Here is a 24,414-nt window from a genome sequence, read left to right on the forward strand (position 1 = left end):
CAGACAGCCTTTGACTGGAGGCTCCATGGAAAACACTGCTGTATAGGAAAAGGACCCTGTCTTGTGCTTGACTCTTCCCTTTATACCAGATCTGTATCATATCTAAACCCTACCATGTTAACCTGTGCAACACCTTAAAATGTTTACTCTTTAAGGGTACGTTCACACTGAAGAATTGGAGAGGAATTCTCGCGTGAAAATTCTGCCACGGAATTTCCGTTTTTTTTTTCGTGCAAAATTCACGCAGAATTGATGCGTAATTCTGTGCGGAATATAGGAGGAAACTGTAAACTTTTTTTTTTTTTTTTTTTTTTGCTGGACTACAACAACCAAAAAGAATTTCCCTTTTTTTTATTTTTTTTTCCGTGCTATTTCCGCACGAAAATGATTTTGAGTGGAAATTTTTTTACCATTGACTTCAATGGACTTCTGCTCGCGTATTCTGCAAGAAGAATGAATATGTTCTCTCTTCTAGCAGAACGGAATTCCACGAGCGGAATTTACACACTGAACAGTGCAGAGAAATATACATTGAAGTCAATGGCAAAAACAGATGTTAATTATTTCTAAGAGGAGAATTCTAGAGGAATTATTTGAGTTAATTCGTCAAGAAGATTCAGTGTGAACGCACCCTAAGGCTGCATTTAGACATCTATAATGCGGCCCCTATTAAGTGTTCATTTTACATCTGCAATACCCAGACCACCCAAGTTTTAACACAACCAAACTTCAAATAACCATAAAACTCTTAGGTGATCGACGTTATATTCATTTGAACCACAGAAAGTCTGCTTACTGCAAATGTAAAGTGGTGTTAAAGGAATTGCGTCATAGCTGTCTGAATGCAGCCTAAGGGTATGTTCACATGACGGAATGTTTCCTGATGGACATTCCACAGACAGTGGTTGCCGGCAGAGCATACCGGTTCTAGGACCACTCAAAAATGCTCCATTTCCATTGACGACGTCAATTGTTCCTGCGGAAACTGAAATTGGAAATTCCGCCGTGTGCGCGGTGCAGCGGAATTTTTCCGATGGACATTCCGCCGTGTGAACAAGGCCTTAGGCTATTGTCCATATATATGATCCCAGTTTTTAAAATCATGATGCTTGAACAAATGGTGCAGATTAATGGTTAAAGGGGTACTCCGGTGAAAAACTTTTTTTTTTTTTTTAAATCAACTGGTGCCAGAAAGTTAAACAGATTTGTAAATTACTTCTATTAAAAAATCTTAATTCTTCCTGTACTTATTAGCTGCTGAATACACAGAGCTCTCTGCTTACATCTCTGTCCATTTTAGGAACTGTCCAGAGTAAAAGAAAATCCCCATAGCAAACATATGCTGTTCTGGACAGTTCCTAAAATGGACAGAGATGTCAGCAGAGAGAGCACTGTGCTCGTGATGTCAGCAGAGAGCTCTGTGTTTAAAAAAGAAAAGAATTTCCGCTGTAGTATTCAGCAGCTAATAAGTACTGGAAGGATTAAGATTTTTTTTATAGAAGTAATTTACAAATCTGTTTAACTTTCTGGCACCAGTTGATTTAAAAAAAAAAAAAAAAAATACGTTTTTCACCGGAGTACCCCTTTAACTTTTTATTCTATTCATCATCAGATTGAGGCCTTGCTGGAAAATTATTATGAGCCTCATTCTGTAGTATTTACTCCAATTAGCAATGATTCAAGTGAAATAATCAAATAAAATATTTTTCAATGTATGCCCCTTTAACTACCAGCACACAAAACACTCTCTTTTCCAATCAATCCAAAATCAAATTGGAAAATTTGGAAAAGTAGATTTCTTACTAGATCCCATTTATTTGTTTGGATTGAAACAGTAACAAAATGTTACCTGTGTGATTCAGTCTGGTAAATGCTAGCACAATATTTTTTTTTCCCCCATTAAAGGGGTATTCCAGGAAAAAAAAAAAAACATTTTTATATCAACTGGCTCCAGAAAGTTAAACAAATTTGTAAATGACTTCTATTAAAAAATCTTAATCCTTTCAATAATTATCAGCTGCTGAAGTTGAGTTGTTGTTTTCTGTCTGGCAACAGTGCTCTCCGCTGACATCTCTGCTTGTCTCGGGAATCGCACAGAGTAGAAGAGGTTTGCTATGGGGATTTGCTTCTAAACTGGGCGGTTCCCGAGACAGGTGTCATCAGAGAGCACTTAGACAGAAAAGAACAACTCAACTTCAGCAGCTCATAAGTACTGAAAGGTATAAGATTTTTTAATAAAGTAATTTACAAATCTGTTTAACTTTCTGGAGCCAGTTGAGATATATAAAATGTTTTTTCCTGGATAATCACTTTTAAAGTCATTGGACAATGGTGCTGTTCAACTGATAAACCAGTGTTTCCCAACCAGTGTGCCTCCAGCTGCTGCAAAACTACAACTTCCAGCATGCCCGGACAGCCTTCGGCTGTCCGGGCATCCTGGGAGTTGTAGTTTCGCAGCAGCTGGAGGCCTCCAGGTTTAGAAACACTGTGATAAACTAAATTCATGGATTTTTATGTATCAGGTAACTGATGGGTCTAGTGATTCATTGGTGCTTAAGATGGAGGTAGTAATAACCATCATAGTCAGGGAGAGTTTACAATGTTGGGTTTACTCCTGGGATATGGATACATGTTTCTAACCTGAGACATGGTTTACAATCGAGAACATATGCAATGTCTGGGATGGGGTTAAGCTGGGTGCTTGGCGAGTCCAGCCGCCTATAGCAAACAGGGAGGCTCCGTATACAGTAGGTGTCTCCAAATCTGTATTTGTAATTCATTACCATCACACACGGGCAGAACTCCCCTTTGTTCTCTGGGACACAGCTATGAATACACTTAACGTTTACAAAGTCAATGTGGCAACCTTATCCTGTGAATACAGTACAAAGCATTTTGGGCTTTGGTTTAGCATATTGGGCTTTTGGTTTAGGTTTCGTATGACATTAACTCTATGTTCAAAAACCTTTTTATCTGATTCACACACACATCCAGCTTAAAGGGGTATTTTTAAATAGAAGTAATTTACAAATCAGTTGATTTGAAAACATTTGTTTTCCACTGGAGTTCCCCTTAAAAAAAATGTAAAAAAATATATACACATATATATATATATATATATATATATATATATATATATATATATATATAAATTTCAATATGAAGTATGTTCTAACAGATCTATATTGGTACAGTGTTTAGCCCTGCCAATGAGTTAAATTGCATGTTCTGTTTTTGCATATGTATGTGTTTGGTTCCATTTTTATTTTTTTATTTTATTTATTTAACATTAATATTTGACCACATACAGAATATACAAAAATGTGTTTATACTTTTAAAAGGGTCACCTCTTAGCCCATTGATCGTGAGTTACGAGCTCGGAGAGCAGACTGCATTTCGCTTTGCTTCCTGAACAGACAGCTGGCAGATCCGACCTTTTCTCTGCATAGACCTCTAAGCAGAGAAAAGGTCGGATCTGCCGGCCATCCAGGGAGCAGAGTGAAATGCTGCCCGCTTACCCTGGCTTATACCTAGCGATCACAGCCGGTCTGAGGAGTAAAACCCAATACGATCAGAAAGTTTGACCTCTCTAAGCAACATGTCAAAAGTTGTTTTTAATGACCGTAAATCTTTACGGGGATGTTCAAAGTCCGTTCGGCACCAAACAAGGAAGCCAAACTGGCCCTTTTCCTAATGGGTTCTAAAGGATCCCAATGACTTGAATGGGGTTTATCAGGTGTTCATTATTTTACAGGAGTTAGTGCACGTCCTATTTTTTTTCCCCACAACTTTACCTTACTATGACAAGATCTTCTGATCGTCAAAAGCGCTGTATACATAACCCTCTACATGCACAACATGAGTATCAGCCTGGTCATCAAACTTTGCAAAATTAACCAATGTAATATTGTTTTTTTCTACTTTCTCTGGATTTATTAGGCTCTGTTCACATCTATGTTGTTTTTCACAATGGAAACCACTGGCTAGTGCCAGATCCATCTCACAGTGGACACCAACCACACCCAATGGACCCCATGGACTTGTATTCTATCAGGTTTCAGGTGTCCGTTGTTTTGTCAGTGACCTTTTTTTGGGGGGGGGGGGATGGGACATAACCTTCACATGAGACTTTTGACAGATGCTCCATTAAAAATGTAATCAAAGCCTTAAGGCCCATTATTCATTAGAAAAAGGTTAGCCAAACCCACCAATTTTGGCAGGACCAGCTGACTGTCTACCCAACAGATGATGTCTGAGGATAGAAGGATCCAGGGTGTTGAATTTTAGTTGCCCCGTCATTTTGTTCTTATATAAGCTGCCGCTATAGGAGTCTGGCAGTGGCTTCTCATGCTTTTATTCAGAACACATGAATACTTGATTTAGCTGAACATTCATCTGTCGGGGGACAGGAGGGATAGCTGTGAGCCAAACAACCACTATCAAATGTGTATGGCTGCCTTTAGTTATACAAGGAGACAAAGTTTAGAATATTTACTTTAAAGAGTAATTAAAATTTCAGAAAACATTTGGCATATAAAGATATCTCAAAGGTTTTCATTGGTGAGACCTGGAGCCCATAGACTTGGAGCCTGTCTTTAGTGAGCGCTAGACTCCCTTTGATAAAAGTTAATGACATGTCTCTATGACATGTAGAAGTCTTCAGGAATGACAATTACACTTTAAAATGAAATAAATCTAAACTAAAAAGCAATTCATACTGCATAATGAAGTTAAACTTGTGCCCCACTGGCTTGCCAACACCTTTTTACAGCGGTTTTGACCACAATCAGGAAAAATGCCAGTTCAGTAGCTCTTCTCTGAACTCTCTCCAAAATATCTATATCCTTCTGAAGATACGGTCCCTAGTACTGCGCACAATCCTGAGGATCACTGAGGCCCTATCAACCGTGCAGATGGGCTGTACAGACAATCGTTGGATGGTTATGCAGCCCTTCACATTTGTGATTATCATAACGATCATGGGCTGATCGCTGGCCCTATTATACATCAGGACAGAGCGTTCCTCGGTACACTTATTCACCCGATAATCAGTCAGTGTGAAAAGGGCCTTTACAAATATGAATGCAAAACACTTAGAATAAAGATATATAAGGACATGTCAATTTCTTTGGTGAAATTCACTCAGAAATGCATTTCCGGGCGGTCCTGATGAGTAAAAGATTGCTGCAGACAAAATGGCATTCTGCTAAAATTACACCATGTGAACACAACCTTAAAGGGGTACTCCGGTGCTTAGACATCTTATCCCCTATCCAAAGTATAGGGGATAAGATGCCTGATCGCGGGAGTCCCGCCGCTGGGGACCCCCGTGATCTTGCACGCTGCACCCCGTTTGTAATCAGTCCCCGGAGCGTGTTCGCTCCGAGTCTGATTACCGGCGACCATAGGGCCGATGGCGTGCGACGTCACACCTCCGCCCCCATGTGACGTCACGCTCCGCCCCTCAATGCAAGCCTACGGGAGGGGGCGTGATAGCTGTCACGCCCCCTCCCATAGGCTTGCATTGAGGGGCGGAGCGTGACGTCACACGGGGGCGGAGGAGTGACGTCACATGCTGTCGGCCCTGTGGTCGCCGGTAATCAAGATCACGGGGGTCCCCAGCAGCGGGACTCCCGCGATCAGGCATCTTATACCCTATACTTTGGATAGGGGATAAGATGTCTAAGCAGCGGAGTACCCCTTTAAAGTGTGGGATCCTGAATTTGAATTCCACATCCCATCTACATATGGACAAAAGAAGCTGTGAAAGTAGCCCCAAAAGAAGCATAGTTTTTAGTAGTTTCAAAAGTAGTGCGGTTTCGAACGTTCCTGTTGAGCTTTTTTGGGGGCTTTTTACAAGCCTCATTTGCTCATGAACATGCTGCAATAGTAATGTTACCTTCAAGAAATGTGATAGTTTTTATCTTTTATCTGTTTTTTGGGAGGGTTTATTTCTCCTGAAAAGGGACTAGGAATTTCCCTTTTGTCCAAACACTTACATAATCCATTCATTGCCTTCTCCCCATCAGGCTGTTTTCTTTCTATGTACATAACTATGTGGAGATAGTCAATGCATTCTTTTGTTTTGTAGATCGGGTTAACCCTGATGATATCATGTGGACAATAGACTAACTAAAAATGTAAATAATCTCACCTGCTTAACAAGGTTAAGAAGTAAAGTGCTCTTGTATACATACCTGATAGGTGTATTTTCTTTGAGAGGTATAAATGTTCATGGTGCTTATGTCTACTATTGTTGTTTGATTTCTGGCCATAGGTTTGTACAAAATTAGTTTGCCATAAACATTAGATGACACAGGAAAGGTGCTCTTTAGCAGGGCTCCATACAGATGCCATAAAAAAGCACGGTCAATTGACAGTCGCTCTTTAAATTTTAAAACAGCATTTTATAATCCAGCATCCCTGTGAGCTCCCAACACCGCCATCTTGTTTTTCCTTTTTCTGCACATAGACTACTTTTCTAGGAGCAGATCTGCAGGTCCAGTGATTTTGGTCAGATCTGATCATACCTTTACATATTTAAAGACTGGTGGCCATAAAAGGAAATAAGGATCTTATAGGATAGGGTGGATTGTTAAGTGTGTTCCATTATTTTCTGTCTATCTCTTATTTGATCTCTAAGTAAATGTTGTTTATGTTGCTTTTTCCAAAACCACAGGCTATAGAAACTTGGCTCCTCTTCTATCTAAAAGACCATTTTGTTGGATCCCTTGTCGGGCATTGACTGATAAGCAAATGATTCAAAGGGCAAACCTAATTACATTTAATTCCTTTGTAGTGGTAGATCTCTACACTGTCAGTGCCTCAGGACACTTTCATATGGCAGTATATTGGTCAGTATTTTTTATCCGTGTTTGGAGGCTAAAGCCAGTAGTGGAACCTAAACAGATTAAAACTATAACAAAAGATTCCATAGTGTTTTGGACCCAGTCCTGGTTTTGGTTTAAGGCCCTTTACACAGATCCTAGGGCAGGAGGGGACAAGTGCCGATCACTGAGTCCCTATCAACCGTGCAGATGGGCTGTACAGATAATCGTTGGATGGTTATGAAGCCGTTCACATTTGTGATTATCATAACGATCATGGGCTGATCGCTGGTCCTATTACACATCAGGACAGAGCGTTCCTCGGTACACTTATTCACCCAATAATCAGCCAGTGTGAAAAGGGCCTTTACAAATATTAATGCAAAACACTTAGAATGAAGATATATATGATGACATGTCAATTTCTTTGGTGAAATTCACTTAGAAATTCATTGCCGGGCGGTCCTGATGAGTCAACGATTGCTGCAGACAGAATGTCATTCTAATAAAATTCCACCATGTAAACACAACCTTAGAGTGTGGATCCTGAATTTGAATTCCACATCCTAACATATACATGAAGTTTGCACACTCTCCCTACGTTTATTAGGGCTAACTCCAGGTGCTCAGTTTTATTCACACTCCAAAACATATCTATAAGTCAGATTGCGAGCTCCAATAGGTCATAGGATGCAGAATTTCTAAGACTGCAGCAATGTGCAATCTCAGCATCATCTTCATCAAAAATTCCTCACTTCAATTTTGCCTTAATTCCACTCCAAACTCATTTCATCAGGAAAAATGTAGTCCTATGGACTTTTACCGACGGTTTCCATCAGAAGAACGAACATGTTCAATTTTCTAGTGGAATAGAATGTAATATTGGAATTCCGCTTGCAGAAATTCTTCAGTGTGAACAGAGTGGCGGAAAGATGGGAAAACAAAACTCCTTGTCCGGAGGGAGTCCAGTACTCAAGGATGGATTAAAATATATCCAGGTTTATTTCAAAGTCGTAAAATGTCCGGTGGACTAAACACAGTGTTTAAAACAAACGCGTTTCGCTGCTTTTTGTTTAGTCCACCGGACATTTTAAGATTTTGAAATAAAACTGGGTATATTTTAATCTATCCTTGAGTGCTGGACTCCCTCCGGAAAATAAATTTTGTTTTCCCATTAATGATTACCACACAGCGGCTGTGTGCTACACGTCCCAATCCCCCGTAACCGGCATTGTGAAGTGGTGAGCTGTTAAGAACTTTTTCTCTTGTTTATACCCTAGTGGCGGAAATATAATTTAAGTCAATGTTCATTCAAGGCAGAATTTAAGCGGAGTAAGTGAGCAGAAGTAACACCCTTAGGGTACGTTCACACGTGCGGATTTACAGTGTATTTTACGCTGCAAATCCGCTGGTGAAGGCCCGCTCTATGCTGGCTTTACATGTGCCTGCTGGTAGCGGCAATACGCCGCTACCAGCAGACACACTGCGGATGTGCGAGTCGCAGTATACTCGCACATCGTGGGAGCTCTCTGCCTAGCTTAGAGCAGGGAGAGCAGCCGCGATGTGTGAGTACGCCGTGCACATTGTTCCACTGTGTCTGCTGGTAGCGGCGTATTGCCGCTACCAGTAGGCACATGTAAAGCCAGCATAGAGCGGGGCCTTCACCAGTGGATCTGCAGCTAAATACGTTGTGAAAATCCGCGCGTGTGAACGTACCCTTAGGGTCTATCCACACAGCGGAATTTTCACTTGCCGAATTCTGCCTCAAATTAAAGCCCATTGACTTGTATGGGATTCCGCACTCCCATTTGCACTTCTGAATTTACGCTGGTGGAATTCCACAAGTGGAAATTCAGAAGTGTAAATGGGAGTGCAGAATCCCAAAGAACATAGGCTTTAATTTGAGCCAGAATTCCGCAAGTGGAAATTTCACGGTGTGAATAAACCCTAAGGCTAGAAGGAGGAGAAATGTAAGTCCTTCCTTTATATGTACTATTTATTTTGAATACACTTCTGGCTTTGGCTTTTCCAAAAACTGCCATAAAAAAAACAAGTGGAAACGTAGCCTAAGTTCTACTGGCTTGATAGTATGTGCCTTTAGTTAGCATAGACTACCAATGGTTATTTGAAACTAGTAAATCTATAACCTTATTATATACTATGTAGAGCAAGGACACTGTAAGGCTGGATTCATGATGTCTGTTATACAAAATTGTTCCAATTTCCCTTTCTCATCCCCTGGATCAATGTTCTGTCTCTTTAAATCTAGTATCCATAAATCCGTAAAGTTGTCACTGTCCAGAAATGTATCCAGGCCCCTTCTGAACTCTTCTATTGAGTTCACCATTCTCTCAACTCTAGTCCTGTTAAATAAAAGTATACATGCAGGAGATGGGGAAATGTACTGGCACTGTATAACATGATATAAGTCTATCCTGAAAATAATATGTCAGTTGCTCATACCTAATGGTGATGAAACAAGTTTTCGGGCTTATCCATTCTTTCCTATTACAGTACCACATTTCTACCATATAAAAGATTAGAAGCTAAAACACACGTCCGGAATCTTGAAGGTGGCGATCGTGGAGGGGAATTTATCCTGGGTGTATGATAGTGAATGATTTTTCTCCACCTGTAGTCTATGTGGTGGTAATGTGTATGTGCGCCAAATGTATTATATGGTGACATGGAATGTGATAAATATGGTGCTAGTACACAAATTACACTTCATTACGCCATTTTGTATGGTTCCTCCTGCCGCTTTTTCTTTGACTTTGTAACCTATTGCGCCAAAAATGTGTGACTTTTTACTAATACTGTCCAACTAGGCCTTGGCTGGTGAAGATTTGTGACAAATTGAGGACGGATTTGCGACAGAATGTGTGTCAACTCGCACGTGATAATTCTGTGACCACCACAAAAGGTTAACCAGACTGTGGCATAGCTACACAATTATAGAATAAGCATCTAAAGCAAAAGTTTCAATGAAAAGTCTTAAGAGCAACTACAACAAATCAATATCACAAAAAGAGGGTAAAATCTATGCTAAATTCCCTCTATAGTTCTCTAAAATATTACACATTTCACTCCTCTTTGACCATAAGACATTTATATAAGATTTTTATATTCCAGTCCTGCCTGCGGTTTATTTAAGCACATAGGTGTGTCTGGATATTCCGGCTGTATTCCATCTATTGTATAGTTCTGTAAAGACACGCATACTCCCCATACCATTGCTTTGTCATTTAACAAAGACCTTTACCATTTTCTTTGTTTCTTTTATAGTCAGTACCTGGCTTCTCCACTAGGGGAGCTCCCAACTCTTTTATATCAATTACCGTGCTTCCTTTTATTGCTGAAGTCATTTGTTATTATAACCCACCAATAAGGCCTTTATAATGCTGAATTTACAGCAGCTATTAGTAGAAGTGCTGTATTTATTTCCTTGCTGAGAGGAAACTGCCCACCTTACTCAGCATGCATCATACTTACCCATGTGTCTCTCATAAGATATAGGCCAGTGTTTCAACACCAGGGTGCCTTCAGCTGTTGCAAAACTACAATTCCCAGCATGCCCGGACAGCCTTCGGCTGTCCGGGCATGCTGGGAGTTGTAGTTTTGCAACAGCTGGAGGCACCCTGGTGGGAAAACACTGATATAGGCAGCAGTTTCTACTGGTTTTGGCTTCCACTTGATGGGAATGATTTTGTATAAATCTTGCAATCTGATATAAATATTTCGTATGGCAGAATTCATTCTTCAGCAATATCTATAATATGAGAAATAATGAGATCAGAGAATAATATGTATTATGAAAGCCATGCCAGTCATAGCCATAACTGCTAGGTTGTAGCTTGTTGGATTGAATTATGTTCATATATATGGCTACCTATATGCTAGGTTCTTGCAGTCAAATTGTTGTATGGTGCATTTGTCCTGATTGAGATATATATATATATATATATATATATATATATATATATATATATATAGTGTGTGATATATAGGAATAGGCCTGGATAGATCCATGTAACGATGAAAATAATGGTTCAGTATCTGAACCCAGAAATCCTACATGTAAACAGGCCTCTATAGCAGTTGGTCGAACACTAAGACTAGGTTCACACTATGCAAAATTCAGTCAGAGATTCCGAGTGCGCCGTCGGCATTAGGGCCAAACGGACATTACCGCCCACATAGACGGCAATCTATTTGGTGCGGACTCCGCCTCAAGTATGAACAAGACCATTTTTTTTTGTGCAGAACGTCTGTCACTGACATTCTGTTGTGTGCACTGTGCAGCGGAATCCCATTGCCAGCAATGGGATTCTGCTGCACCGGAATTTCTGATAGAAATTCCTAAGAAAAATTCTGATCAGAAATTTCGTAGTGTGAACATAGCCTAAAAGTTATCTCCCCCTTAATCCCCTGGACTCAAGATGGACTCAAGTGTGCCTGTCTACTTTGCTTAAAGGACATCTGCAACGAAAACAAAACATATCACCTATCCACAGGATAGGGGATAAGTGTCTGATCGCGGGGGGTCCAAACGCTGGGACCCCACGCGATCTCTCAAACGGGGCCCCGGCATTGCTGCACTGTGCACCGGCTTATGCACGTAGTGTCTAGCTCGCTGTGCCCGATGGACACGCCCCCCTCCATACAGCTTTTTGGGAGAGGTGGGGAGACACGAATGCTGCATCCCCGCCTCTCCCATAGAGATACATGGAGGGGGTGACTGCTGCAACGTCATGCTGCGGCCAACACGCCTCCTGCACGGGAGAGCCGCGGCAATGCCGGGGCCCCATGCAGGGGATCGCCGGAGGCCCCAGCGTTCGGACCCCCTGCGATCGGACAATTATCCCCTGCGATCGGACAATTATCCTGAGGATAGGGGATACTTTTTTTTCGCTGCAGATTTCCTTTAAAAGCAGGTAAACTGCTGCCAGACACATCCAGCCACTTATCTCCTAGAAAAACGGATTCAACTTGTTTAAATCCAATATGGCCAAAGCGGATGGAAGATGTACAGATTAGCAGCCCTGTTTACATTTGCGTACGTCACAAATGTGCAGATATTTATTCAAGTGTGAACAGACCACTAGATTGTCAATGTATTGAAAGATGAGCAGGATACATAAAAAATCAAGATCATGACTAAGGGTTAATGGAGCCAGAAACGCATTCATCTATTTTCTTGTGTAGTTTTTCCATTTGTCCAAGATTTTTTTTTTTCACTATTGGAATAATGTTCTTATCGGTTTGCCAACAGCCGCCCGGGCATGCTGGGAGTTGGAGTTTCGCAACATCTGGAGGTCCACAGTTGGAGACACTGTGCTATAGTAACTCAGCCCAGACGCACCAGTATTATCTCCCCATGCACATCAATGAGCCTTGGGGGCCATGACTCCCAGGTCACAGGGTCACCCGGTGTCCTTCCTTGACCAACTTTTAGTAGGTACCAACAATTTCATATCGGAAACAACCCGTATTACCGGCCATTTTGACAATACTTTGACCCAGTTGTCTATCCATAACATTTAGACCCTTAGGGCGCATTCACACTATGGAATTTCCGTAGGCGAATTCCATTTATCTCTGAAGCTCAGCGGAACTTCCGACGTGGAATTGGATTCCATTAGCAGATTTAACATGTTCTGGCAATGGATTGTGGAAATGAATTGGGCGCCGCTTATCTGCCATGGACATTAAGCGACAATGAGAAGGCTATTGTAAGCAGGGCAGATTTATCAAAACCTGTCCAAAGGAAAATTTGCCTGGTTGCCCATAGCAACCAATCCGATCGCTTCTTTCAAGGCCTCTGTAAAATGAAAGAAGCGATCTGATTGGTTGCTATGGGCAACTGGTCAACTTTTTCTTTGCAAAGGCTTTGATAAATCTCCCTCAATCAGTCTCCAGCCATTGCAAAACTACAACTCCCAGCATGCCCGGACAGCCTTTGGCTGTCCGGGCATGTTGGGAGTTGTAGTTTTGCAACAGCTGGAGACACACTGTTTGGGAAACACTAATTTACTGCCTTATATCTCAGCACTTGTCAGATATTATACTTTTGACATATTTATTCTATACATTTTTTCAGACAGATATATAAATGATTCCACCCCCTCCCCCTGGCTACATAGGGAGCAGTTTACAAGTGGTACAGTCCAGCTTCTGGCACGGCCCCCACAGTACAGTGAGTGTTGGCAGTAGCCGCAACCGAAAGTTTTGCTTTTTACGCAGGTCACGTGAGCCGGGGCCTCTCTCACTCGCAGCCAATGAGAGAAGGCGTACGGGTGCCGGGCGGGTTCAATCCCTCGTTGTCTGCTCTGTGTGCGCTTAAAGAGCTGAGGCGCGGGTGACGTGAGGAGTTGGGGGACGGTGACCTGGTGCTGAAGGAAGCGGCATGAGAGGAGGGCGACCCTGACAACACCGCACACCTCCAGGCCGGAGACGGGAGCACCGGGGAGCGGGACAGGCCGGCCCTGGGAGGGGGGAACAATAGGCAGCGGCTGACCTGCGAGTCGGTGTCGTGGCAGGCTGCAAGGAGCCAGTGTCGGGCGCAGCGCTGGGGAGGACGTGTAGATGACAGCGGTGCCGGGCAGGTGACGGAGGCTCCGGGTACATGACAGGGCGCACCCGCCGGATCTAGGCTTTCATCTCGGACGCTAGGAGCGGGCACCGCGGCCGAAGCAGCCCTGCACAGAGACGGTCACCCTGCTGCTGCTGCTGCCGCCGCCCCAGGGATGGCAGCCCGGAGCCGCCGCTCGTGGCTCAGCGTGCTACTGGGACTGGTGCTCGGCTTCCTGCTGGCCTCCCGGCTCATCCTCCCCCGGGCCGCCGAGCTGCAACGGTACAGCCGCAAAGGGCTCCGCTCCGCGCTGGGAGGACAAGCGGTGGCGTGCGGACCGCAGCCCGGGGCCAGGAGTGACCTCACCTGGAGAGACCTGCAAGCGCCCTACATGGGAGCCCTGGAGCCGGGCGGAGAGGAGGACGTGCCCCGGGACAAGAGCTTCCTCTACGTGGGGGTGATGACCGCACAGAAGTACCTGAACACCCGAGCCGTGGCCGCGGACAGGTGAGCGGAGGGGGCATCACACTATAGAGGGGGCACTGAACGGCTGCTGAGGGGGCATCACACTATAGAGGGGGCAATGAATGGCTACTGAGGGGGCATCACACTATAGAGGGGGCACTGAACGGCTGCTGAGGGGGCAACACACTATAGAAGGGGCACTGAACGGCTGCTGAGGGGGCATCACACTATAGAGGGGGCAATGAATGGCTACTGAGGGGGCATCACACTATAGAGGGGGCACTGAACGGCTGCTGAGGGGGCAACACACTATAGAGGGGGCACTGAACGGCTGCTGAGGGGGCATCACACTATAGAGGGGGCAATGAATGGCTACTGAGGGGGCATCACACTATAGAGGGGGCACTGAACGGCTGCTGAGGGGGCAACACACTATAGAGGGGGCACTGGATGGCTACTGAGGGGGCAACACACTATAGAGGGGGCACTGGATGGCTACTGAGGGGGCAACACACTATAGAGGGGGCACTGGATGGCTACTGAGGGGGCAACACACTATAGAGGGGGTACTGAATGGCTACTGAGGGGGCATCACACTATAGAGGGGGCACTGAACGGCTGCTGAGGGGGCAACACACTATAGAGGGGGCACTGAACGGCTGCTGAGGGGGCATCACACTATAGAGGGGGCACTGAACGGCTGCTGAGGGGGCATCACACTATAGAGGGGGCACTGAACGGCTGCTGAGGGGGCACTGTATGGCTACTGAGGGGGCATCACAGTATAGAGGGGACACTGAATGGCTGCTGAGGGGGCACTGGACAGCTACTGAGGGGGCAACACACACTAGAGGGGGCACTGGACAGCTACTGAGGGGGCATCACACTATAGAGGGGGCACTGAATGGCTACTGAGGGGGCATCACACTATAGAGGGGCACTGAACGGCTACTGAGGGGGCAACACACTATAGAGGGGGCACTGGACGGCTACTGAGGGGGCAACACACTATAGAGGGGGCACTGAACGGCTGCTGAGGGGGCATCACACTATAGAGGGGGCACTGGACGGCTGCTGAGGGGGCAACACACTATAGAGGGGGCACTGGACGGCTACTGAGGGGGCACTGGACGGCTACTGAGGGGGCAACACACACTAGAGGGGGCACTAAATGGCTGCTGAGGGGGCAACACACTATAGAGGGGGCACTGGACGGCTACTGAGGGGGCACTGGACGGCTACTGAGGGGGCAACACACACTAGAGGGGGCACTAAATGGCTGCTGAGGGGGCAACACACAATAGAGGGGGCACTGAATGGCTGCTAATGGGGCAACACACTATAGAGGGGGCACTGGACGGCTACTGAGGGGGCAACACACTATTGAGGGGGTATTGATGGTTACTAAGGGGCACTGCACACACTATAGAGGGAGCACTGGACCATTACATATTACAGAGGGGACACTGTACACATTGGACCATTACATTTTACATATTACACAGGGGGCACAATATGCTTGGCTTTTGCCAATTGGGCACAATACACACTGTACACTTAGTAAGTGGACCCTGGACACAATACACAGACTGGACTGGCATGGTACATGTTGGATTGCTATTAATGGACATTGGGCACGTAGTACATACTATACAGTACTGAGGAGCACCCTGCACATTGTACATGATGCTGGTGTTATAATTGGGATTTGGAATCTTGCTTGGGGACAACTGGCACAATGTACACATCGGGCACTTGATATCTTATGTGCTGGATAATCTCTATCACACACTGGGGTATTAGAACAGTAAATCTGCTCCTCCAGTAACAACCCAGACTGTACAATAATCCGTACCCTAGTATGCTATACACACGCCATGCCTGTAGTATTCTTCCACTGGTTATAGGGATGCCATGCTCAGGTAAGGTTGGCATCCTGTCTTTGTACTAGTGGTGATCTCCACTTGGTAGGAGACAGTCCTAATAACTCAAGCTGTAGGACCAGCTGTCCATTCCCTGTGCATGTTATATGGTTGTGGCTTCCAGGAGACCTCAGGCATGTGTGAAATACTCTGCATTGTTACATTTATTCGTCTGCTTTATAGGACACTTGGGTGGCAATTGTGTGCTGACTGTAGACACAAAGTATGTGTCTGCTTAAAAGGATTTCTCCTGGCAACAGTCTATGGTGTATGGGAAATGTCATAAAAGTCTGGTGCGTGGGTACACCTCCTCTTATATGGGGGTGGTGACCATCAGACCGGACATGTATCCCATGTCCTATGAATATTCCTTACATGTGTCTCGTAGGAAAACTTTTTCTTTATTTATTTTTGTGGTAGTATTTGCCCGGTATAACCTGTTGCGCTGCCCTTCACATCGGACACAATACGCACTGTACGTTCTGGTTCTGTTACTAAGAGACTTCTATAGCATTGATGTTGACTCCATCCTAACCTTTCCCCTGGTCTTCTATGGGGTATGGCCTACACAGGTATTTCTGTACCGTCATGAAGGTATGGACTGAGACATACTGGGCAAGTTACTTATCCTCGGGGGACGAAGGTGGCCATGTTATCTGCTATAGCAGTGGTCTCCAACCTGCAGACCTCCAGATGTTGCAAAACTACAACTCCCAGCATGCCCGGACAGCCTTTGGCTGTCCGGGCATGCTGGGAGTTGTAGTTTTGCAACATCTGGAGGTCCGCAGGTTGGAGACCACTGTGTTATAGAGAGGGGAAGTGTTGCCAGGGACAAGTATGCTTCAAACGTAACTTTCTGTATAGTCCAGGCCTGATCTCTGTACATTGCTTTATTATGCTCTTGTAGATGAGTTATTACTGCTCTGTAGAGTGATAGTGGCGTCAGTGGTTTTCGAATTACGTCTGTCTCTTTGGGTCATTGACATAAAATTATTAGTCTTTTATTATTTTGCCGCCTTTGCAGTTCTGACATCTTAGATTAGTGCCTTGGTGACCTTTGGATTGGGCGACGCTGGTGTAATCTTTGACTATTTTAATTTATAACTAGAATTTGTTGCTTTTGAGTGTTGGATGTAAGTGGCCTGTATGGCGTATAGCATAGAGATGCAGTGGCCTGTATGGTGTACACCAGTGTTTCCCAACCAGTGTGCCTCCAGCTGTTGCAAAACTACAACTGCTGTCCGGGCCTGTTGGAAACTGTAGTTTTGCACCAGCTGGAGGTACACTGGCTGGGAAACACTTGTGTATAGCATAGAGATGTAAGTGGATTATCTGGCATACAGTCATGTACCATCTTCTGTCTGTGTGTGGGCATCTATGCCAATCTTGTATCTGGAGGGTGCAAGGTTTTTCCACTTTTCTTTAGAGAACTTTTATCTCTTATACTGTTATTACTAGTCAAACTTTTCTGGAGTAATATCACTTCGGCTTCAAAATGAGCTGCCTCCTTGGTGTAAAAACATTTACTTTTCTAGAAGATATAGATAATATATATGTATGTATGTGTGTGTGTAGTTAGGAGTAGCTGCATATTTTGTGAGATAGAACGTGTGTTTGTTTCCTCCTTGTGAGCTCAGAAATGCTTATGACTTGATAAAGGGAGGAATCCCGAAAGCTCGTCTCTACAAAATCTTGTTAGTCCAATAAAAAAAAAGGTATTACAAGATACTGCAACTACCGATGAGAGAGAGAGAGAGAATATATCTATCTCTCTATCTCTCTATCTCTCTATCTCTCTATCTCTCTATCTCTCTATCTCTCTATCTCTCTATCTCTCTATCTCTCTATCTCTCTATCTCACAATTTTGTATTGTGAAGAATGCAAAAAGTAAGTTTTCTGAGGTGACAAGTCAATTCCCTGCTGTTGTACAGTGGTCCCTCAAGTTACAATATTGGTTCCAGGACGACCATTGTATGTTGAAACCATAACTCTAAGGAAACCTAGTAATTGGTTCTGAAGCCACCAAAATGTCATCAAAAATAGGAAAAAGCGAGGATTAAAGAAAAATAAGTAGATAACATAAAGCAGATAAACCAAGAAAGATCTGCTGGGAGCTGTAAATCACTGTTTATTTCAGGGTTTCCCAACCAGGGAGCCTCCAGCTGTTGCAAAACTACAACTCCCAGCATGCCCGGACAGCCTTTGGCTGTCCGGGCATGCTGGGAGTTGAAGTTTTGCAACAGCTGGAGGCAACCTCTTTGGGAAACACTGGTCTATGTAGAGGACAGGAGCTTCTTCAGGGTCCAGTAAAGTACACGCAGTGTCCTAAAATAAAAAAAGGAAAATGGAGCCGCCCTCACCTGATGCCCAAAGGAGCAGCTAACCCTGGCACAGGTAAAGTGTACAGAACATGTAATACCTCACTGTACTGTAGAGGGCGCTACCAGACACCAGTCAGTGCATGCATCTTAGGAATACAGGGGTTTTACCAGTGAAATATCCATTCTGATTGGTCGGTTCTTCCAGCCATTGACACGTTTCGTAAATTCCATAGCATTGTATGTTGAGTCTGGTTTCAAGTTACAATGGTTCAGAAAAGACTATTGTATGTTGAGGCCATTGTAAGTTGAGGGATCACTGTACAGTGTATATAGGAGACCTAATAATAATAAATTCTGGTTATCTGTGAGCTCAGTACATTACTCTATATTGTGTGCTTCCAGATGTTCTTGTATGTGAATCCCCCCCCCCCCCCCCCCCCCACAGCACTAGGTATATGCGACCATATGCTGTCGATCTGTTCTGTTAGTTTCTTATAGCTCGTGCCCCCCTCTATTGTCTTTGCCTGTGATGCCCGGTTATTACTGTGGTCCCGTAGTTAAGGAATATGACTTCTTATTCTGCAGACTATATAGCGTTGTACGATGTGTAGATATGAGTGGCGGCACACTTGATGCCAGCTATTTGAACACTATAACAAATGTAATTACTTTGGCTCGGTTAGCGGCTTATCTCTGGCTGACTAAACAAGGATTGAAGCTATCAGGTGTATTTGGTTGCTTCATAATCTGACCGCTGAATTGGTGTTGCTGACATGTTTTTCAGCAAGAACAATGCTTTTGCCTTTTTCTGACTTCTACGCAATGGGAAGATCAGCATAAGTATTGCCACGAGGATGGCATGTGAGGAGCGGGTAATCTTTCTGACTATAACTTTTTCTTGTGGTGGTGTTTGGCCTGCTGCAAGATTCCCTGTACCTCTAGATAGTGCCGTTGTAAACTGTTGTCTAAAGCAGTGGTCTCCAAACTGTGGACCTCCAGATGTTACAAAACTACAACTTCCAGCATGCCTGAACAGCCGCTGGCTGTCCAGGCATGCTTGCAGTTGTAGTTTCGCAGCATCCGGAGGTCCACAGTTTGGAGACCAGTGGTCTTCAACCTGCGGACCTCCAGATGTTACAAAACTACAACTCCCAGCATGCCCGGACAGCCGTTGGCTGTCCGGGCATGCTGGGAGTTGTAGTTTTGCAACATCTGGAGGTTCGCAGGTTGAAGACCACTGGTCTAAAGCATTGTTTCCCAACCAGGGCACCTCCCAGATGTTGCCAAACTACAACTCCCAGCATGCCAGGACAGCCTTTGCTAGCCATTGGCTGTCCAGGCATGCTGGGAGTTGTAGTTTTGCAACATCTGGAGGCACTCTGGTTGGGAAACACTGGTCTAAAGCAACAATAGTAATATGTGTGGAGGAGAGGAGTCTGGTGTCCATGATTTTCCACTTCTTGCCTGGAAAAACTTCTAGAAAAAGGGAAAAAAAAAAAAAGCCTTTTCCACTGAGGTATGGAAACGGAAGTAGGTAGAGCAGACTGTGCACATGTCTTGGCTTTTGGGCACAATGCTACCGTAGGGTAATAAGTGAATCCCACGGGACGTGCCTCTAGTCTGCTGGTGTCTGGAAGGAGATCTGATGTGTACGTGAACCAAAGGCAGTATAAATTGACCATATCTGGCTGATATGGATAGTTTAGTGCTGTATATAACTAAAGTAATAACAAATAACACGTATTTCCATAGTTTTACTGTCTTACGTAAGGGATCAGTGCGATCTTGCAACCCCATCTATTGCAGTGGTCTTTAAACATTGTCTTTTGGCAGCTGCAAAACTACAAGTCCCAGCATGCCCTGACAGCCAACAGCTGGGTGTTGTAATTTTGCAGCAGCAGCTAGAGAGCCATAGGTTGAGCATAAAAAAAATAAAAAATACTAATTTACGATATCTTAGGGTAAAAAAAGACTAGTTTATAGGCAATGCATCATTATTTTAGATTTCTACCCGCTTATCCTTTGGTCACCAGCCTGTAGCTTTATAGCGGATAGAGCAGATGGGGACTAATTCTAGTTGGATCTTATTGTTCACTGCCTTGAAGTGACCACAATGATGAATGCCAAAGGGGTTTGTTCTTTAAAAAAAAAAAAAAAAAAATAATAATAATTTCTCCTCCAGGTTTACTGCCAATTCTGTCCATGGCCAGTATTGCAGCCCAGCTTTATTTACTTGATCCAATACCAGACACAACCCATAGACAATTGTTTCCTTTTGGGGAGAGGGAAAGTGGGTCTCTCCCCTCCTCCCCTCTTTATTTATTTTTAAATTTTTTTTTTGTTCCACCTTCCTGTACTGTACTGAATGTGGTTTTAATGCCACGTTCTTGCAGGAATGCTGCTTCTGTAACTTATTCTAATCTTGCAAGCTTTTGATGTAACTAGATTACAAGCCCCCCAGGAAAACCACCCTCCAGGAGAACTGAGGACCTTCTAACTCTGTCTCCAGGCTAGTGTCATAAGGAAGAGCAACTGGAGAAAATGACAGTGTAGTGTGCTGGATTGTAAATGCACGGACACTATAGGTCAGTGTTTTCCAACCAGGGTGCCTCCAGTTGTTGCAAAACTACAACTCCCAGCATGCCCGGACAGCCTTTGGCTGTCCGGGCATGGTGGGAGTTGTAGTTTTGCAACAGCTGGAGGCACCCTTGTAGGGAAACACTGCTATAGGTAGTGACCTTCATGTTACAGTTCTCCTTCTGTTCTTACCTCATTAGATGCTGACTAAGTAGAGAAAACTTCACAAGTATCTTCTTACAGCTATTGAGACAGCAGGTAGTCCAGTAGTGGTAGTAAATCTAGACCAGCACATTTTCACAAGATGGTGTAGAACAGTTTATAGAAGTGGAGGCAGACTGTGTAGCTGAGTTAACTTTGTCATTTAACTCTATGGTCAGCAGTAGAGATGAGCGAACTTACAGTAAATTCCATTCGTCACAAACTTCTCGGCTCGGCAGTTGATGACTTTTCCTGCATAAATGAGTTCAGCTTTCAGGTGCTCCGGTGGGCTGGAAAAGGTGGATACAGTCCTAAGAAAGAGTCTCCTAGGACTATCCACCTTTTCCAGCCCACGGGAGCACCTGAAAGCTGAACTAATTTATGCAGGATAAGTCATCAACTGCCGAGCCGAGAAGTTCGTGACGAATCGAATTTACTGTAAGTTCGCTCATCTCTAGTCAGCAGAATTGCACTCTGCTATGCAAGTGTGGGTTGTTTTCTAGAGGGCATGCGGGTTGTATTCTTAAATTAGGACATATATTCACATGTAGGTTGTGACTTTTTTTATAACATGTAAGCGCGATTTTATTATTCTGTTCTCTATCTGATCACACTTTGTATAGCTTTTAAATATATAAATAACTTTATTTTATTCTTCCAGAACATGGTCCCAGTCGATCCCTGGAAAGGTGGAATTTTTCTCAAGTGAGGGCTCCGACACCTCCATCCCAATTCCTATCGTGGCACTGCAAGGCGTGGACGACTCTTACCCTCCGCAAAAGAAATCCTTTATGATGCTGAAATACATGCATGATCATTACCTGGATCAATACGAGTGGTTCATGAGGGCAGATGATGACGTCTACATCAAAGGGGAACGTCTAGAAAGCTTCTTGCGGAGCCTCAACAGCAGCGAGCCCTTGTTTTTGGGGCAGACCGGTCTTGGCACAACAGAGGAGATGGGAAAACTAGCATTGGAACCTGGTGAAAATTTTTGCATGGGTGGCCCTGGTGTGATTATGAGCAGAGAAGTCCTACGCAGGATGGTGCCACACATTGGAGAATGTATACGACAGATGTACACTACACATGAAGACGTTGAGATTGGTAGATGTGTACGAAGGTTCGCAGGGGTGCAGTGCGTCTGGTCCTATGAGGTTAGTTCTGTGGATGTTTGTGCTCAGCAATACAAGCATTATGGGGAAGATTTATAACAAACCTGTCCAGAGGAAAAGTTGCTGAGTTGCCCATAGCAACCAATCGGATCACACATTTCAGAAATGAGAAAAAAAACAATCTGGTTGCTATGGGCAACTCTGCAACTTTTCCTCTAGACAGGTTTGTTATAAATCTCCCCCTATATGTGCATAGTCAGTCGCTGTACATCTAACCGTTTTCTTATTATAGTGGACTATACAGGGCTACTCTTTTCATTTTTAAAGGAAAACTGTCAGCTTGCTTCCCCCGCACTAACCAGCGGTACTGGCTGGTAGTGCGGGGACGCTGATCAGTTTGATGCATACCATGCCCGGACCCGCCGTGCCGTTATCTTCTTTCTTCTTGATATGCAAATTAGCTGCTAACTGGCACGGGCAGGGTTACTGCCTTCATCTGGATGTAACTGCAGCACCGCCCAGCTTATGAATATTCATGTTCTCCCTCATCTCCCTTTCCTCCCCACTGATTTCAGGACTCCACTGCACATGCGCAGTGGAGTCCTAAAATCAGCAGGGAGAACATGAATATTCATAAGCTGGGCGGCGGTTATGTCACAGTGGCAGATGAAGGCAGCAACCCGCTCATGGCAGTTAGCTAATTTGCATATCAAGAAGAAAGGCGCAGCGGATCCAGGCATGGTAGGCATCAAACTGATCAGCGTTCCCTGCACTACCAGCCAGTACCGCTGGTTAGTGCGGGGGAAGCAAGCTGACAGTTTTCCTTTTTAAAGGAAAACTGTCACACATATTCATAAGCGGATGACGCTGTGGACGGGCAGTGCTGACATCACAGTGCCACTAGGCTCCTGAAAACCCCACCTGTGCCAGTTACAGCCACATTTGCATATATAGAGAAACTAAGATTGCGGGCGTACGGATCCAGGCAAGGTAGGGACCATGAATCAGCGTCCCCTGCACTATCCGTCAGTACCTGTGGTTAGTGCGGAAGTGAACATGTGGCAATTTTTTCCTTTTTAAAGATTCTTCACTTTTTATAGCTGTGAATACAGAATAAATAGTGTCATTTATTCCCCTGTCTGTTATTCTATGAAAGTGCCATGAGATACTAAGTGCTGGGCCGAATTTCACTTGGTCTTGTTAGGGGCTCACCTATCTGTACTTAGATACTGATATCTTGTGACAGTGTTTCCAGTCCAGTGTGCAGGAAATGAATAAGATATGAAGATGGATCATCCTTTCCACTGAGAATGAAATCCTCTCGTAAGGATAAAGGACTTTCTACCATAGTTGGCTGATTAGACAGCGCTGCTCAGTCTCCAAGTCCAGGGCAATGTTCACTAGTTTACATTTTTTTTCTTCTAAATATCACTGTGACCAGAGTTTAGAGGGGTTTACCCTATGCTGTGACAATCGCTATAAATAGTGCTCTGACCCAATACTGCACTGTACATGCACATTAGTGCTGGATGTAGAATTCAACAAATTACAGGAAATATTTCTTTATAAACTTTGCCAAAAATCCCTTCTTTACTCCATGGCTGCCAGTCAACCCCGACTTTTCCCTCTTAGTCTGTGAAGTAAAACAGTGAGATTAGGTGGCTGGCCGGGGAGTGAGGAGCGCTGCCACACACTTACACCAGCTATTCTCTCAGGACTTAAAGGAGAACTATGGGATTTAACATTTTATCCCCTATCCTAAGGATAGGGGATAAGTTTCAGATCGCGGGGGGTTCGACCGCTGGGGCCCCCCACGATCTCCCGTACGGGGCCACGGCTCTCTGCATAGAGAGCGCCTGTCGACCACCTCACGAGGCGGCGGCTGACACGCGCCCTCCATTTACTGCTATGGGAGAGCCGAAGCGCTGCCTTCGGCAATTTCCGGCTCTCCCATAGCAGTGTATGGAGGGCGCGTGTCGGCTGCTGCATAGTGCGATGGTCAACACGTCCTCTCTAACCACAGAGCCGGGGCCCTGTACGGGAGATCGCGGGGGCCCCAGCGGTCTGAGGATAGGGGATACATTTTTCAATCCCGTAGTTCTTCTAATAATACCTGATGCAATATAAATTTTTGACAAATCCAAAAGTTTTTACAAATGGCACAAACCCCCAAAGCTGTTTTCCAAAGTTAGTTAGTTGCCTGTCTTTAAGTCTCATAGCAAGTTAATGGACTGGCAGCACTCATACCCTGAGGCTGCTGTATTCATAGTGTAAGTCCTAGTGGTCTGACACTTATTACCTATCCACAGGACTGATAAGCTAGACACTTTATTGTGGTTACATTTCCGTCACAACCCTTTTAGTGAAAAATCCTGGAGATCAGCTTGTAAAAGACCTCTGGTTTTATCCCTGA

The 24,414-nt window shown here is 44.4% G+C and overlaps 1 protein-coding gene across 2 annotated transcripts in view; it reads left to right on the plus strand.

Moving 5' to 3' along the window:
* CHSY1 (chondroitin sulfate synthase 1) overlaps positions 1-24,414 on the plus strand; it is a 64,469-nt gene that overhangs the window by 8,694 nt on the left and 31,361 nt on the right. The window contains exons 1-2 of one of the 2 annotated variants that reach the window (XM_056571783.1): positions 12,788-13,906; positions 21,548-22,043. In XM_056571783.1, coding sequence (XP_056427758.1) covers positions 13,575-13,906; positions 21,548-22,043 — 828 coding nt within the window. In that variant the 5' untranslated portion in view covers positions 12,788-13,574. Of the gene's footprint in view, positions 1-12,787; positions 13,907-21,547; positions 22,044-24,414 lie in introns of those variants that run through there. The other variant, XM_056571784.1, reaches the window with a different exon arrangement.

Source organism: Hyla sarda, chromosome 4 (genome assembly GCF_029499605.1).
Source record: "Hyla sarda isolate aHylSar1 chromosome 4, aHylSar1.hap1, whole genome shotgun sequence".
Classification (NCBI taxonomy): domain Eukaryota; kingdom Metazoa; phylum Chordata; class Amphibia; order Anura; family Hylidae; genus Hyla; species Hyla sarda.